This window comes from Pezoporus flaviventris, unplaced genomic scaffold (assembly GCF_033815535.1).
Source record: "Pezoporus flaviventris isolate CSIRO_AGI_PZ_B2104156 unplaced genomic scaffold, CSIRO_AGI_Pfla_v1 ptg000083l, whole genome shotgun sequence".
Taxonomy (NCBI): Eukaryota; Metazoa; Chordata; class Aves; order Psittaciformes; family Psittacidae; genus Pezoporus; species Pezoporus flaviventris.
This window is the reverse complement of record NW_026892631.1, coordinates 9,252,794-9,271,102: the sequence shown is the minus strand read 5'-3', so window position 1 is coordinate 9,271,102 and position 18,309 is coordinate 9,252,794. Positions and strand designations below refer to the sequence as shown.

The following is an 18,309-nucleotide window of genomic DNA, read 5'->3' as shown; positions in this document are numbered from 1 at the left end:
CGTTGAGCTATTTTACAATACAGGACTAAAGCAGCAGGGGTTATATTTCCTTGCCTTAATTTTATTTACATAGGATCACAGCACCAGTGTCAAACAGTGCACTTCCACAGGAGAGAGCGAGTGAAGCTCCTGTGATTCGCAGTCAAGGAAATACCTCAATGCTATTAGGTTATATTTGGTATATAGGTCCCGCCCGCTCTCCAGATCATGAAATGGCATTCTGCCTCCTGAATTCGCTTTGTGCAATCAAACTCTCACATCTGGCTTCAGCCTGACATGTTCTGAAATGGCTTTATTTGCTGCTGGCTTCCTCAAACAGCAGGGAAGTGACTCACAGGAAAAATAAAGCACTTGGGAATCTTTTGGATTAAGAGGCCATAGGAAGATATGAGGGCTGTGACTATCAGTACTGTTTCTGAATAAACTCTGGAAAGGCTAAATTGAGATGAGGATTCCCATCCGACTGCAGAAGGCTTCTACTATAAAACAACTTCTAAGTCTCTCAGAAGAGGCCATAAAACTTGGGGCAGTGTCGCGAGTGATAAAGATGGTATCAAAGCCTGGGGATGCTACTGAAGTAAAAGACAAATGAGGTAGTTCAACACTCCAAAGCCTTTTGGAGTTGCTCTGAAAGGAAACCCTTTGGAAGAAATGTTTGATGCAGGGAGCAGAGAAATGTCCCAAACAACACTTGTGTTGTTTCTCATCTTGAAAGGCTCACAGCCTAGAGGAGACAGAAAAGAAGGTGGATGCTAACTGGCTATGGAGTCACCTTTGGAGAAGAAAACCCAATGACTGAAGAGTCACTCAGTCCTCTCTGCCTCATGAGTGGGCAGGAGAAGCTGCTGAGGACACGTTTCCTTATTAACTGATCAGTTTGAAACAACAGGCCTTTTGGCAGAGGTCCTGTATGCAAAAAATAGATCAAAAGTTGATGTTTTTTTTTCACCTCAAAAAGGCAAAAAAGATTTGTGACTGATTCTCAAAGACGCGCTGCCTTCTCATGTAACACCACCGAAACGGCTTGGGAGATACGGTGAAAACCAGGATGGCATAAGAAACACAGAGATGCTTTAAAGCAACGAGATCCTTTGACAGCCTAATAGCAGTGGCACAGGTTAGGTAAGGGAAGAACCGGCATGGTATGTGCCCAAGTGAAGAATACCCATCCTCAAGGAAAAACATCCACCACTCTGTGATACCTCCAGATAGGACAGGCAATGAGAGGGAACATCAGCGAGTTAAAGTTTAGAATACGTGACCAAAGTGTCAGCTCTGTTGCACTTAAAATTGCCCTGTCCTGGCTGATTGAAATACTCTGCTTATTTCTGGTTTTATCTGGAACTCCTCCCCAACTCCCAGGCTGCAGAACGGGCACAGACACTTTGGCCAGCCCAGAAGACATCCAGAAGCTGAAGAACTTGTACAATTTGCAGCTGGAGTTGAGGCATTTTCTCACTTGCAGAGACCAGGCACCAATTTAAATGGAACTGAAGAGACAAGCTCCCAACAACAGAAATGGTGTTTAACCGGGCATTTACATGGGTTGCAATCAGATGGCAGCTGTGCCTTCAGGGAAAAAGCATTGCCAGCTCTCTAAATTTAGCTCCTCATGTACACAGTCATTCTGGGGAGTTTCTAAGCCCTGAGGATTCCAGGATTTGAAACTTGTGAACCTCTCCTGAAAATGGAAGGTATCTTCCATTATCATCTTTGAAATCAAACAGCCTTTAAACAACATGATCACTATTCCTCACACAGACTCCATGAAGAGCCGAGATTGCTCCAAGTGCCAAATGTGTCATTTTTCTCTGTTTCCTCCAAGGAAAGGAAGGGAGGGAAGGCAAGAGGTTGATCAAAGTGCTACTGGGACTATACGGTACAACATGGGATACGCAATATGTAGGAAACTGGTGCAGGAGGCAAGGTTCCCATATTCTTGGGAACAGCAAAGGCAGCAGGTAGTGCAGGTATCCAGGGACACAATAAGGATGCAAGGGATGAGATACCATAAATGCCAACGTAAGTCAACAATGGAGCAGGTGGATGTGGATTGGAACACGCACTGGCAACCAGGCTGGAGTAAGAGTTTTGTCATACAGGGAAAATACACAATAGGCAAAGGGGAACAAAGAGGCAGCTAGATCTAAGAGAGCTTCTCAAGCAGTGAGGTGAAGGTACGCGAAGCCTACTAACAGCCCAGGGCTGCAGCTCCCTGCTGTTCTTGCATTGAAATTCAGATTTAAACATAAACTAATTGGGTGACAGCTAAGAAGCAGTATCTCTGCTTATAGAGCAATCCAGGAGACTCCAGAGGAGAATGTTAGCAGGTGAGTCAGCTGCCTTCTCTCAATCCAGTCTGGAGGCCAGCTGTCCAAGTACAGTTTATTCATCCTGGGCTTGAGAGGTGTCAGCTGCCACCATCCTGCACATCTCAGGTGGTGCCAGCTGCCTCCCAGCACTGAAATGAAGAAGGTACGCTCAAACTCTGAGTACCTCGTAACAGAAAGGCAGCTAGAGCACCTTCCTTCCTACAAACTCCTCAGAAGTCACTTGGACACAGGATTGCAGAGGTGGGCTGATCTGTGTCTGTCCTTGAGGACCCTTAAAGTGTTCCTACCTGAACTAAAGAAAAGGGCTGAAGGAAAGGTCTTCAAGTCAATATCTGTCACATGGAAAGGAAAGCATTAGTGCAGGTTGGAAGTCTCTAGGAACCACAAAGACACTTGGCCCAACAAATACAACTTTTGAACCAGTCTGTCCCTTTCAGAGCAACAGGCTTGACCACCACAATGTCCAGGCTCAGACCCACAACATAGAGAAAGAGTGGAAGAGCAAGAGATGCTTTTCATCATGAAGAGGTAGCATAGGGATGGGATTATATCACCATATGGCTGTTTTACAGGGCATTTCTATCTTACATTCTGTATTCACTGCAACAAGAGAGACTTTAAACAGTGAAAGAGGTGATGCAACATAACTCTGCCACTTACCTGCCCTTCACTTACTTGGAGCCAACCCCCTCCCACTACAGCCTTCTCCACTGAAAGTAATGTGTGCTGCATAACTGCATTTACCCAACTCATGCCAGCTTAACCCAAGCATTTACAGTAACATCTTCACAGGAATCCTGTCTCCTGTGGGAAGGAGGGTGGGAAGAGAGTTATCAGTTAGAAACATTTCCCATTCTGCATAGAAAGAAAGTGCAAGGAACCAAGATATAAAAAGATGGCTTTTGTATGTATATACAATTGATGTGCATTTGCTCACTGAAGTAGAGCATGAGATCCTAGCAGCAGCTACCTGTCCTTCCGACGCTAATGGACTCTATCATAAAGGAGTAGCAAATGCTCATTTCAATCCTCATTTTGGATCTGAGGAGAACAAGTGCTATGTACAATGGGAAGCAAGAACATCTCTTTCAAGATGCAAAGCCTGCTCTTGGACCCTTCTGATGGACACAATTTGCCTAAGAGTCTGATGCTGAAAGGGATTTTTATTGCACTGAGATTGATTTGCACTGAGTGACCCCAGCTGAAGAATTTAAGTAGCTTTATCAAACATAAAAGGACACATAACTAGGGCACCTAACTTTTCAGCCCATTAACTCCATCATCACCCCATGAGGACTGACAGCCCTCCATCAGTTGTTCTTTTCCCCACTGACCCTGGCTTGCCAGTGCTGTCAGCTGTGCAAATGGACAGTGAAGCAAAGCAGGAAATGAACCAATGAACAACTTTCCTTCTGCAGGTCCGTGAGCCCCATGAACACGGGCACTGGCACAGGGGGAAGGCTCAAAGGGATGGCTGGGATGGGGTGGGAGTAGAGGGTACCTCTTAGAGAACTGCTTCCCCACCTTGACTATGGAACTGCAGCTTTCAATGGGAAATGGCTGCCTGCCACCTCCCTTGAGTTTTCTAGTTGAAGGTTTTGGGGTTTTTTGTTTTGATTTTGGACATATTTACATTTATAATTGCAGTCATTATGAATGAAAAAGAAATAAATGCAATATAAATGTAATCTACCGAGGTTTTTCTTTAAAATGGCACTGTAACTAGTTTTAATATTAATTTATTACATTTCCAGAGATATAAAAAGAGCTATTTTCACATTTCTTCCATTTGCCAACTGGTCCTCAACAATGTGTGGATTCCACAGTAATTACAGCATTAGATGAAGATGTTAGAAAAAAAAAAAATCTGCAAATTGACTATTTTTAATACTCTTTGCATACTACTGTAACATCAGGATTCCAGCCATTAGCACCAATTAATTTGTTCAGAATTAAACTGTAAAAGACATATTGAGCATGAAAAACTTCCCATAAAACCCAGGCGACAGCAGCATGTCCAGTTATTCTGGTATAGAGCCCAAATTTGATGGTTTAACATTGACTGGTTTAAAGATCAATATCCCACCTTACAGAATCAGAACAGCAAAGAATTCAGTGTCTCGTAACAACATGTTTCAGAGGTTTACCACCCACCTATGACTTCAGAATGAGCATCTTACTTCTAGTTTGACCTCTGTTACTTTATCTTCCAGCACCCAGAGCCTTATCTTTGCCTGGCAGACAAAAAACCCATCCTGCTCTCTTGAGACAGGTGCTCCTAGCAGCAATCACATCACTTATCTTATTAAGCCACCCATCTTCCTGTCACTGCAAGCTTTCTTCCTCAGTGATTTCTCTTCTGGACAGCCACTAAAGGCATGGCATAGTGCTGAGCTAAGGGCAGGAGATCAGGAGTCCTAAGGAGAACCATCTCCTCGCGTAAGAGACACCAGCATATAAACATACTTTCTTTGGTTAGTTGGTTTTCAATTGAGTAATAATTTTATCTAGAAGAAAATCTCATAAAAAGTCTGTATAAATCAACCATCTTTATCAATCACACTCTTGAACTTTAAAGCTTACTTGGCAAGAACAGATCTATATATAACCATGATGAGTGGTGGTACGTTACTGCCCTTTAAAATCTCTGTATGGAGCTACTGATCAGCTAGTCATTGGTTTTGTCTGAAAGGGGCAGGTTAGAGTTTGCCAAGACCCTGTTGTTCCCTCTTCTCACTGAGAAGATGATGCTATTACTTAATAGAACAATAGAAATTTTCATTCCTAAAGCTGACCTTGAAAAGTGACCATCAGCTACAAATTATCAGGAGCTACTGATTTTTAAATCTACTTCTTTCACAAATTCCATTTTCTCTGCAATGGTAAAGTCTCTACTGAACATGTTAAAAATAACACCAGAGCACAGTCTACCAAAGGGAGTCATTCCCTTCTTATGTCACTCTGGCAAAAGCAAAGCATTGCTCTCTGAGGTTTCTGGGCCTGACAACAAAAGAACTGGAAACAGGATTAGGCAACCGGCCAATTCAGTCCATGTATTTCTGGCAAAAATAAAACTGATCAAAAACTTGCAGATACACATTTTGGCTGGGCAGAGAAGTGTCCTGTTTGCTGATGTTCTTGGGGCAAATCAATAGAAATTGATGTCACCAATTCAAGAAGGACTGTGGGAAGAGACTGGTCATGCCCATGCTGCGTTTTCGCAAGGAGAGTGTGCTGCCCCCTCCACCTCCATCCCACCAGGATGCTCTGTGGGCAGGCAGCACACACCCAGCCTGCCTGAGCATGTCCTGCAGCATGCAGACCCACTGGGCAGGTCCTATAAGCTTCAGGAAGGACCATAGGTGGCTTATAGAAGAGTGAATGACATTAAGAGAGCCTCAGGCAGGGCAGATACACCTACAAAAATACGTATTTGGAAGGAAGCATTCATTGTAACTCCACTGGGAACACCCTACCTATGCAGTAATACCTCAGTGTCACAGCTTTCTTCCAACACCCATTTTCACATAAAAATCCCAGACTGGTTTGGGTTGGAAGGGACCTTAACGCTCATCGAGTTCCAACCCCTGCCACAGACACGGACACCTTCAACTAGGGCCTGTTGCTCCAAGCCCCATCCAACCTGGCCTTGAACACTGCCAGGGATGGGGCAGCCACAGCTTCTCTGGGCATCCTGTGCCAGGGCCTCAGCACCCTCACAGGGAAGAATTTCTTCCTAATGTCTCACCTAAATCTCTCCTGTCAGGTTAAACCCACATCTGTCTGAGCTCTCCATATGCTTTCCTTGTCAGTATCCTGTGTTTATATACATTCTGCAGAGTATATTACTTCAGACCTCCACTTTCCTAAAGCACTGAGCACCAGCAATGACCCTTTCATCATTAACCTTAACATCCATGCTGCCTCTTCTCCCAGAGGACCAGACCCAAGGCTCATTTCAATAGAAGACAGTTACCACACTCACTTCACAGAACGGCTTTGTGCAGTCTGGTGTTCCGCACTGCAGCTATACTGAAAGGGCAATATATCCCTGCAAACTCCGGAAATAAGGATACTTACGACAATGTAACTTTGACCCCCCCCATTCTTTCGAGGTTCAAGTCAGGTTTGGACAAAGGCTTTCAGGGACTCTGCATAACAAGTGCTGAGGCCGGTTTGTTTCTCAAGTGAGATCTGTTCCACAGACTTTTCAAAGCAAGGCCAAGAGGCAGGGCTGCTCTGCCACTGAAAAGCTGCAGGTGCCTGAAAGTTTCGGGATTTAGAAAAAGTGGAATATGCAGCTGGATCAGCAGGAAAATCCTTGCTGTCCGCCTCTTGACAGTCAGCGCCTCTGGGGGAAGGCAGGTAGATTTGGAGCAGCTTAGGAGTGGAGAGCAGACAAACAGGTCCACTGTCATGGAACAGAAGCAAAGTCAAAGGGGTGGAAATAGATGGTCGCTGTGTGGAAACCAAACTGCAACAAAAGCAAAGAAACAAAGAGCTACGTAACCCTAACTCCACAAGAGGGGCAGATCCTGAGGTCCTGCCTCAGATGAGCTTCCAGTGGGAGTCTGCCTGTATCTAAATGGAGTAAAACCACCTATAGGTTTGTCCTAGTGTAAGACACCAACAAAGATGCTTGAACCAACTCGCCCCGGGGAAGACAACGCTTGCCGATACCTCCACAGTCTCTCCCCTCCAGTCACAATTAGGCATTGATTGCCCGTGTTCAGTGAGGCAGCCCTGCACTTCCTACCCCAAGGCTGCAGGACGCGCGAGGGAGTCTCTGAGATGAGCCCTGGCATCCGCCTCTTTCACACATCACACGTTCCCCTTCTGCGTTCTCCTCTTCGGCCATGCTGCCGCCCCTCGCCCAGGGTGCTGGGAGGTTTAGAAAGGCAGATGTTTTCAGTCTCGGTGGGGTCTGGTTGCAGGGGCTTTGGAAGTTACAGGTACCTCAGTCCAGTGTTGTCTGGGATTCAATATTGCATTAAGTGGTGACACATTGTGGGCAGGTGGGATCTATTATTGCATTATGGAGGCTGCTGCTTCCCTGACCAGGCTATGTTTTGTGTGTGAAGCGGGCCCACACCTGCTGGAGCTGGGACCTGGAAATGCGGAGGACGGAAGGCATGAGTCTGTGGTTTCCTGCCGTGAGGGGCATGTGCCTGCGGTGGGGCATGCGCACGGGGCTGCTCTCCGCCGAACGGCTGCGCTGTATGAAAGTGCCACCAACGTGAGGGTAGTGTTCTGTCTCCAGGGTTGAGGAGGAGAAAACGGAGGACGCCAGTCTTCTCAGGGGGCTGTACCTCGGGAGGGAGTGCTGAGAAGGCCTGTCCTCCTCCAACTGAAAAAGACCAAGAAGAGTGGAGGAAAAGGTGTCAGGCAAAGACTTGACTCGCCCCTGGTTTGTGATGCGCATGCTGCGGACATCTTCGCCGGCGGATGAAAAATGCCTTTCTGCCCTACGTGGGGCTCTACTTACTGCTCTGTGCCTACACCTTCCCAGGGATCTGCCCCTACGAGGGGCCTGCCTTGGTCTCCCCAGCCATGCGCAGACGCAAGTGACACCAGCAGCGTCAGCCTCTGCTAAGTCAGTCCCCTCCTCTGGCCTCACCTCTCTGCTCCTCTGGCATCACTCAGCTCCTCATTAGGCTACTCATACCCCTTGCATACAGGCAGCAAACCCACTTGGAAACCACGTGTACGAGAAAAGGTGAAACACCCGGGCTAATATGATTCTATCTATTTAAAAGTGAGGGATTCTCAGGGGCTCTTTCAATGGCTCTTACTAAAACTCACTCCAGGGATTCGTAAAGGCAACTCTGGGGGCTGTTTGCTAGTGGACTTTCCTTTTCTCACGCTGCTGGCCTCCCGATACACTTTTCTATCGAGTCCCTGCAGGGGGAGTGTTAATGCTTCCAGTCTGGAGGACAGGCAGCGGCTGGAAAGGCAGGCACAATTCTCCTTGCAGTGAGAAATTCAAACCACAGGAGGAAATGAGGAGAAGATGCGCTCTTAGGCCCCTTCTCAGCTTCTGTGATCCTGGGATGGCCAGGAGAGGGAGGAAAGTATACTTACAGAGGACACCTTGTGCCAGGATGAGATCGTAGTCCCTACCTTCCCTTTACACACTGAATGGAAGAGAGAGGCATTACAGGAACGACTTCAGATTCTTCACCCTGAAAACACTAAGCCCTTCCTCGGCTTTCTACCTCTGCTGTGAAACGAGGGCTTTCGCAGCTGCCAGCAACCTCAGCTTCCAAAACCAGGTCATTTTTCCTGGAATTATATTTTCCCTTTCAAATCCACTCCCTTCCTTGTACTGCATTCCTTCTCAGGAAGTCTCTGCAGGTTTCACAATGTAATTGGCAGATGTGAAAAGGCAGTATTGTATTTTCTTATGCCAGCACTGCTCTCCTTACCTTACTAGAGATGCTGCCCTTGCAAATGATACAAGAAAAAGAGCTAAACTTCTTCCAGTCTCATCTCCTTCCTGTCACCTTCAATATCTCTGCAGTGCTTTGAGGAAGGCACCTTATCTTCATAAGCATCTGAGAACTACTTAGCTTGTGGTGGGCATTAAATGTGAAAAGGAATTATTCACAGTCCTAAATGTGCTGCGTGTCACTGCATGGATCAGACTTTCAGATAATAATAATATAATGCTGTCACACAGAGTATTTGAGAGAGAAAAAGAGATTCTAGTCAGCAGCTCTGATTTCTCATAAAGACAACCATCTCTTCTTTGTGTAGATGGTGCAGACTTTCAGTCCTGGGTGTACTGGTTGGAGGCTGCTCAGCTAAGTGTACTGGAATTCATATTATTACTTTTTCCTCCATGTTTGGGCTCAGCATGTTGTATGGTTTCCGATGAATACATCATTCCTACATGGTAGAGATTTCTCAGATCAAAAAAGATCACTCCAGCTACCCAGATGAACCTCCTTTACAGCACACGACCAAGCACATTGCACCCCAGCAGCAAGCAGACTCTGGTATTGCTGCCTCCTGGCTAAAGCTGAGGTTACAGACGTATCATTTATCTTCACTGATGCCCTAATGCTTAAATGACAGAGTCAGTGCTGGAGATTCTGCCCCTTTATTCCCATGCCATTGGCAGCAATCAGGCTGGACCACCTTCCATCAGGCCTATTCTGTTCTGTTTGGACAGGACACCTCTCACGTGAAGTCCCAGAAAAATGTGATGTTGATAAAGCTCAATACATTTGAAAGTTATAAAATGTAATTAGGGATTTCTACTGAGCTTAAGGTTTTGATAGTTATGACCTATGTGTTATTCATAAACATATAAAATGAGCAGACCTGATGATACTTTTAAAATAGCACCTTTTTGCTGATCCTTTTTTCCCCAACACATGGATGGATAGGGACTTTGAATCTGAAGACCATAAGGCAGAGAGGCCACTCTACATACACCTTTCTCCATCATCTGGTAAGCTCTTCTCACATGGAGGGAAGCCAGAGGAGCTGTATGTCAAAGAAACACAATCTACAACAGGCACCATGTGGAGCTCAATGGGAATTACACCCAGTGAGGGGCAATGAGCCTGCCCCTCTTCTGCAAATGGAAATGCCCACGGAGAAATGGTCCCTCAGAGCAGCTCACAGACGATGCTGTAGGAGGGAAAGGAAACCAAGACACACAGCACCTTTTCATACCTCATCTTTCCTGCTGCCTTCCTTTCCCAGCCCACCTCTTCTCTCAGGTTTATAATCCTGGGGTTATAAATCTGAGAGCCTTCTGTGCTTTGCTTCTACCCACTGCTTGATGATTTCAGCATAGCCTTCCTTCCTTCTGCCTCGGAGCCAGAGAAAATGTAGTTTCTGTCCTACCCACTTGCTGTCTATAGGCACTCCGGCACTGACAAGGATTCCCTCATCACTACTCCAGGGTCCAAACTATAACCTAGACCAAGCCCTGCTCAGCCTTCAGTCCTCGGTCCAAATCACACTTAGTTCTTGAAGGTAACAGACCCAGGGCAACCCAGGTGTCTGCTCCACATGAATCAGAGAGGCAGTACAGATCACGCACAGAGCGCTACAGCCCTTTCCTTGTCGTGGGGCAGTCCTCTCTTGTGTCCCTTCCAAAGGGATAAACATCACCAACTCAAATCACAGGAGGAAGAGAACAGCATAGGGGGGTCTCTGAAGTTGTCATTCCCTGACCTGAATCTAAATTTGAGCTTTAGAAATGACTGAATTTAGTTGAGCTGTACTGCTCCCAAGGGTAGCAGGCATCATCATGACTGTAGCATCCCTCAGATGAGACAATAATGAGGTTCAGAGCACAGGGGCACCCATGGGCTCAGCACCAGAACAGGGAATGTTTTCTTGGCTCAGTGAGGGTCTAAGCACAGTTTTCCACAGAAACCAGTGATTCTGGGCAAAGCTGGCTCCCAGGTGAAGCTCACCCAGGCAGCCTGTGCAATGTGCTGCTGCCTGCCTCTTGTCTTACCCACAGGGGGTATTTACCAGCACAGGTCTTCCCACTGAGCATCCTTGTGTGATCTCTCAGCAAAAACACCCATGGTGGGGTGGGTTCCACCTGCCTCCATCTCAGGGTCAAGACATGGAAAATTAGAACAGCGAGTCCGTTTGTGGCATTCCCTGGCTGTGAGGGAAAACAGGCTAATGTAGCACCAAGGGAGATTTTATAGAGTGATTCTAACTACCCAGCTAAGTTGGTAAGGAAATACACCGGTGCCTCTTCACACTGGGACCTCTTTTAAAAGATGAATTCTTGGTAGACAGGACTAAGACAGAGCGTCCAGTAAAATGCTCTGAACTGTGCAGAATATATCCAAGAATAGGTAAGGAAGAGTTAATATCATCTTCCACTATCACTTGTGTTTTTTATTGTGGTCAGGCATGCTTTAGGCAGGCAAGCCTCAAACCCTTTTGTACAGTGCCAACTACGGTAGCAGCAAGGGAGATCCCGAGTCAAGAAATACCTATGAGCACAGACCTACCGTCAGGAGTAATTGCTAAAATTCATCAATGTATGATGATTTATATTTCTTTCCAACAGAGAACACAGCAGCAAGTTGCCATTCCTGCCAAGTGTCAGTGAATTTACTCAATGTCTTTAAGAACATGACTTAAATGATATTGCTATAAATTACTTCCATCAATAACAGCAATCCTATGTCATGATGAATATGTAAACAGAAGTGCAGGCTCAATTGCTTTTTCCCCTCAGTTTTAGCTATTTCTATAGCTCTATCTGCACATCAGTGCATAAAAGCAAGCAGAGATTTATTAGTACATTCCTGACACACACACATCAAAGCAAACTCCAAGAGCTTTCTGAACAGCTTGCTGGGTGCTCAGCGCTGCACAGACAGAAGGGCTTGAACAGGATATAGTTTCATGACAGATCTATTCTCCTATATCACGGCTTCCCCTGGAGTCTGCGCTCCAGTGGAGCTGCCTTCTTGTCAGCTGAAACTGGGAGACAACTAAGATGTAAGAATCTTTGGGTCAGAAATGTCCCCAGGCTATTCAAAGCCTCCTCTGCGCTTCACTTGCCCACAGCAGCATTTGATCCTACTGTGCTCCCTCTTACACCCACAGTTTCAAGAGGACACGACCATCCCTCACACACGCACTACAATATCTTTCTTCCAACAGGTTCATTCAGTTGAACAAACATGTGAGCTCTACATGAGGGTAACCTGGGCAACTACAGGTTGTGCAGGCTGGAAAGGCCACAGAGCAAATCCTCTTGGAAGCTGTTTCCAAACACATGAAGGAGAAGGTGACTGAAAGCAGTTAGCATGGAAATATGAAGACATGTCTACAGAGTCAGGCTGAGAGAGCTGGGCTTGTTCAGCCTGGAGAAGAGAAAGCTCTGGGGACACCTTAGAGCAGCTTCCAGTGCCTGAAGGAGCCAACAGAAAATCTGGAGAGGGGCTTTTGACAAGGGCCTGTAGGGACAGGAAGGGTTTAAGGGGGAACGGTTTAAACTGAAGAGGGGAGATTTAGATGAGATCTTAGGAAGGAATTCTTTACTACGAGGGAGGTGAGGCCCTGGCACAGGTTGCCCAGAGAAGCAGAAGGGCTGGAACTGGATGATCTTAAGGTCCTTTCCAACCCTAACCACTCTATGATTCTATGAGCTTATTCATGTCCCAGTCAACTGTCCCTCCACCTCTGCTGTACCCAAGACTTCTGCTTTTCCTGTAGGCACCAAGTCACTTTTTCTTTGAGAGTCAGAGACCAGTTATGTGGCAGCAAATGGAAAACCACGAATGTCACTGCAAAGCTGTGTACACAGAGGCACCTGAAGGATCCCGACAGGCAACAGAAGCACAACTAAATCCCGGCCAGCCAAAAAAAGGCCACTGCTGGTCCATACGTACAGAGCTACAAAGGAGAAACTAGAGGGTATTTCAGAACACAGCAGTTACAAAATGCACATCTACAGGAGAACCAAGGCTGTCTAATGTATTAGCAGTGAACCCCACGATCCCACTCATTCCCCTTTTTCTGCTTGATTTGCAAACATCCCTGTGCAGTGATAAGCAGCCTCCCTACTGCATCATACCCAACTCCCCCAGTCAGTTCACACAGCAGTGTTAGGTGCCATAGCCAAGAAGGTAGCTCCAGCCTACTTCAGCTACACTAAATATGTCAGTGAAGTGTCTCTGCTGATTCTTACAGCTGGTTCTTGCCACGTTCACTGCATCTTGCAGCTCATCTTGCACTGACCAGCATTGTAAGTGTCCAGAGCAAATTCATACACAGACCCTCCCAAATCTCTGATCTTGCCTATGCAACCCCTAGATAACTGGGTTATCCAACATATTGACTTTATACAGCAAACGCCTCCACCTAGGAACCTTGCCACTGGATGCAGTCCCCATGAGAAGAACGTACTGCTAGGATTTCATGCTTAGCAGGCCAGTCCCACTAGTGCTGCTGTCAGTATTTCTATCCTTCCTGTAAATGCTGCAGCCTCATACACATTAGCAAGCACAACAGGGAATGGGAGATGGAGTTACCTATCTTCCAGACTGCACAAAGGCCTACTGCAGATGGGTATCACCCTGTACATGATCTGAGACTCGCCCGCTCCTTGCTGCACTTGTGGATCCCATGTGGATGAGAGATCTTCGTTAACATACAAATACAATAAGCCCTCAGGAGAGCAATTTTATTGTCTCTTGCAGTGGACACTCTGTGACAGCCTTCTTTTGAATGTCTGAGAAGTGACGATTAGATATGATAGAGGAACTTTGAACCTAAAAGTATACCATGTTTTTTCAGGTAATCTCATAAACTACCTCCCACTAAAAACTGAACTTCTTTATATCACAGATGACCACAAGAGAAAAATAAAAGGCAAAGCAGGAAGAAAAAAAACCCTCTACAACTATCTGGAAAAAAGACAGTAGGTCAAGTGAGTAAATACCTGGTAACGGCAATGCCAGTCACTGAAGCAAGGTTGATGGGATGTGTGTGCCGGTTACTCGGAGCTTTATTATGTATTTAGAAGAAAGTTTCATTTCAGGGAGTTCTTTTGTTATCTGCACTGCTGCAGGCCTGCCCAGTGCTGATGGACAATTAGATTAGAGGGCATTCTCTTGCCACACACTGCTGTTGCTGATGAGAAACTATGTGGAGAAGATTTACTAGCAACACCTTCATAGAACTAAGCAGTTATTAACACTGTGGGAGAGCAATAAGAGAACTGATTGAGGATATCCACAACTACAACAGTGCTCTCCTCTTGTGCCTGTGCCAAAATGGCTTAAAGATCTTGATAACAGCATGTCCTCAGTAGGGGACAATGGTACTAGCTATAGGGAGCACTTCTAAGGTGCTCACAACATTTGCAAGCACTGCCAGAAAGAGTTTCACAAGAGCATCCATGCTTGGAATCACAGACTTCTCCAGCACAGCTGAGGTCTCCTAAGATGATGATATGCTAGGCAACAAGACACAGACCCAGGGATCTTACCTGTCTCTGAGGACCAGTAGGTTCAGATTCTCGTCTCCTTTGTCGGATAGCTGGTGCTGAATGTAGGGGGGAGTGGGCTGGACTTCCTGTCTGCTGTTCGTGTTTACTGTCAGATACTGTTTGAGAAGGTCCTTCATGTCTGTGGGAACTGTCCTCCTCAGTCACAGGCTGCATGCCCCGACTTCGCCCATCGTGCGTCTTCGGCCTGACAGCAGCATCTGCCCCCAGGCGCCTTCTCTCCTCACCATCTTCAATCGGTCTTAGCTCCTCAGGCTCCTCATCTGTGGTCCCAGAGGTGCTTGGCTCAGCACCTGGGTGGAAGTCCTTCAGCTCTGTCTCCTTATCTATGATAACCCACTCCTTGCTGTCAAAGTCCTCCTCCTCTGCAAGTGGCACTGAGCGGAAAGCATTGCTGAGGGCTTCATGTTCCACCGAAGCAGACACATCCATCCGACCACTTGCCTGCCGGTCAGCCTGGCCAGTATCAATGGACAGCATCTGGGCTGGCTGGGAGGAGCACACGAGCCGTGATGGAGAACCAGGTAAATCCATTCGAGATCTAAAGACAGAACACGAAGCCATTAAAAATACATCGGGTTTGTGTTAAAGTTAGGGATCGTAAGAGCTGTATAGTCCTTCCCACACGTTTCTTGGTATGCTTCAGAATTACAAGCTTAAGCAAAAGTATTTCTTTAGAACCTATGAGGCATAAGGGTATTTGCCCTAAAGTGCTTCAGTGGGGCAGCCAGTTTGGCATCTCCCTTCCTTGTAGATAACAGAAGCTGTGGCTGCCCCATCCCTGGCAGTGTTTAAGGCCAGGCTGCACAGGGCTTGGAGCAACCTGGTCTAGTGGAAGGTGTCCCTGTGTGTGGCAGGGGTTGGAACTGGATGAGCTTTAAGGTCCCTTCCAACCCAAACCATTCTACGATTCTAAATACTAAATCCACTGTCTGGCTTAACAGTGTCTCTGCTGACCTCCTATGACCTCTTCAACTGCACTGTGTTGTCTCTGTAGTGGCCACTGAGGCACTTGTCTTTCTGCTCTGTGTCATGATCCATGCTTCTCATTTGGCCTGCACTCGCTTTACTTCCCTATCCCAGAGGCTAGCAGCTTGCCGCACAAACCAGCGTCTGCTGCCCAGCAAAAGACAGCTGCAGTGTGCTTTATGAAAGGATTTCAACAAGGACCATGCAAGAGCCTTGCACACTCTTCTGTGTGTGAGAAAGCATGAGGGGCAACAGGGAAGTGAGGGACCACTGAGTGAGGGTTGCTAAGCAAAACTGGCATCTTTAACAAAGCGGAAGGCCAGAGCCGAGATGGAAAGAATTACAAGCAAATGAAATATTTGTTATAAAGAAAGAGGAATTAGACAAGGAGGTGAACCAAAGGGTGATACAGAGGAAGCTGTAAGTAAAAACAAAGCCATCTGATGGATCTGAAAGAAGCAGGGCTGCATTTGTTAAAGTCTTACAAATATATCATTGTAAGTACGGAACACTAAATATGCAAAGAATGAAAAATGACCTATACTGTGTGTGTGAGGAACTGGATTTTAAAGAGCTGTTGCTAAAAGAAATGAATAAACTCTGGATTCAGCCAATGTCTTCATCTGTTCTGCAGCAGAGGAGAGGCTCCTGGAGTGGAAGCATTTCCCTGTGCTGGGATTCAGGTCTGTGTTGTGAAAAGACAAAACCAGGATAAAGGGAAGACTGTGTGGCAGAGTGAGGCTGTATTTGCACCATGCTTGGTGCAGGCTACTTGGAAGATGAAAAAGTATTTTGATTTGAAAAACAGGAGCTAAAGGAAGAACACAGGAGAAAGGGACGTGTTTTGGAGAACACACATTTTCTATATTGAACTAGCATGATGCTGAGTAGACAAGGAAGAGTGGGAGAAATAAAGGAAGGACTTAAGAGCTATTCATATATATATATATTCAGTGAATATACAGGACTAGCGTCACTGACTGTTATAAATGGCTCTTTTCCCTTCCTATTTTAAATGGCCTTTCTTCTGAGCAAGAAAAGGAAGAGGTAGCAAGACCCAAGATTTATTATTTAAACCCTAAATTATTAATAGCAACACAATCAATCTTTCCTGAATTACAGAGAAGCATTGCAGCTTCCCACAGCCACCCAGGATAAACCACTACCTAACAGACAGGGGTAATGCTAAGAGGCACATCTTCTCTCTAGTTCTTTTTGATCCTCCTTCACTTCCAGCTACTGTCTCCTTGGGACTCTTCCTCTTGGCTGAAGTGTGACAGTTTGTCTCCAAGAAGAAGACCTGTCTCTCCTCTATCTCTTCTACAGGGGCCAATTTACCAGTACACCCTGCAACCACAGCCCATGCCCTGACTTCCAATGGGAGGAGGAAGACAGAGTAACAAAGGGTGTGAAGGGAGTTACCAGCACCAAGTGCTTTCATCTTGTAACACATCTTCTCCAACACACAATACTTTAAAAGCTGCTTTGCCTAAGCTTGCTTTTTTGTTTCTTTGCTGTGGATCTGAGACAAGGTACTCCCATGACCCTGAAAACCTGGGTGTGATGTGTATTTCTCACATGCAAATAAGTACAATGCTATATGCTGAAGAATGAATACTATTAGCACTATTACTGGAAAATAATGAAATAATGAAACCCACCAGATCAGGATCTGCCAGCTAGCTCCCAGAATACATGCGTCCCTGTACGTACCCTAAGATCCGGTTTTTGCTCCCATCTCAGGCCACCCAAAAGCTCTGTGACTATTCCCATTATCTCTGATCTGATGCTTTGCCTTCCCTTTGACAAATGTCGCCCCCTCCATCTCTGGAGTTCTTCCCATCCAGGGACAGATTAAGAATCATTCCCACTACCTCTCCTTATTAAGAGACACGAGTGTTTCATCAGAAAGATCATGAAAGCTCATGAACACCTCCCACAAGAAAAGAACTTCCAGTGCCTGGATCTAGTAGTTGCGTCGGTCTCAACAGTCATTCCTCACAACACTGCTAAAAGCCATGAGGCTACAGAGGGTGAGCAAACCTTCTTTCATGTGGATCTGCTTTGCCATCAGCAGTGGAGAGGCGTTCCGACTCCGGGCTGTTCACACGGCGGTACCGCAGGGAGCGTGCTTGGGCGGTGGGGGACTCTGGAGGCACTCGGACAGGGGAGCTGGGGCAGACACCGTTTCTCTGCTCCTCTTCCACCATGCACTGAGTCTGTAGGGGGTAAACACAGGACAACCTCAAACTCTGACCAAGGACATTTACCTCCCATCCTTCACTGTTGCTCTGTGCTTTCTTCTAGGACACAGTTCCAGCTGCATTTTCATGATCTACACTGAAGGAATGCAAGGGCCCATAGGCCCTGGCAATTATCCAGTATTAAACAAGGTATGGATTTTAAATCCATTCAAATATTTAAACATCTTTATAGAGTAGCCTTTGCATTGCAGTTACGCTGAATAGTCAATCCAAAGCGTTCTCGTGGGCTTACCTACTTCACACGCAAACCCTGGTTATCCCAGATGCCTAAGAGCCCAGGTTCATCAATATTTCTCTATGCATTATAATGCAATGCACATAGTTTCACTTTTGATGAACTTGATATGACTTGGGCATCTCTTAATTCCCAGGGTGGTTTGGGATTTTTGTGGTTTTGTTTCTTGTTTTAATCTTGGTCCTCTAAACAAAGTCCTCCAGGACATACACTCATCCATATGGTGTGCAAGAGTTTTCCACAGACCCAAGGTCATGCAGAAACCTGAACATGCTCGAGGTCACTTGTGAGCATTGTGTGTTCATACTTTACTAGTACATATTTTCTGTTTTCATATGGCCTTAGGGAACTTGATAGGTTAAGGAGCAAAAGTAGATGACTTAACACAGCTGCCTTCTGCCTTCCACTGTGCTGCTTCCCCTTAGAAGAGAAGGCCTGCTTAAGCAAAAGCATAGAGGCAGAATGGTCCATGGGCTGCAGCAGCAGTCTAGGATTTACATTCAA

At 46.1% G+C, this 18,309-nt stretch overlaps 1 protein-coding gene across 12 annotated transcripts in view; it reads right to left on the bottom strand.

The window, feature by feature from the left end:
* The window catches only part of TTBK1 (tau tubulin kinase 1), a 77,106-nt gene that overhangs the window by 13,318 nt on the left and 45,479 nt on the right, over positions 1 to 18,309 (bottom strand). For all 12 annotated transcript variants that reach the window (XM_061475149.1, XM_061475146.1, XM_061475137.1 and 9 more), the window contains 2 exons: positions 17,350 to 17,525; positions 14,320 to 14,878 (listed from right to left, as the gene is read on the bottom strand). In XM_061475149.1, the coding sequence (XP_061331133.1) occupies positions 14,320 to 14,878; positions 17,350 to 17,525 (735 nt within the window). The remainder of the gene's footprint in view (positions 1 to 14,319; positions 14,879 to 17,349; positions 17,526 to 18,309) is intronic.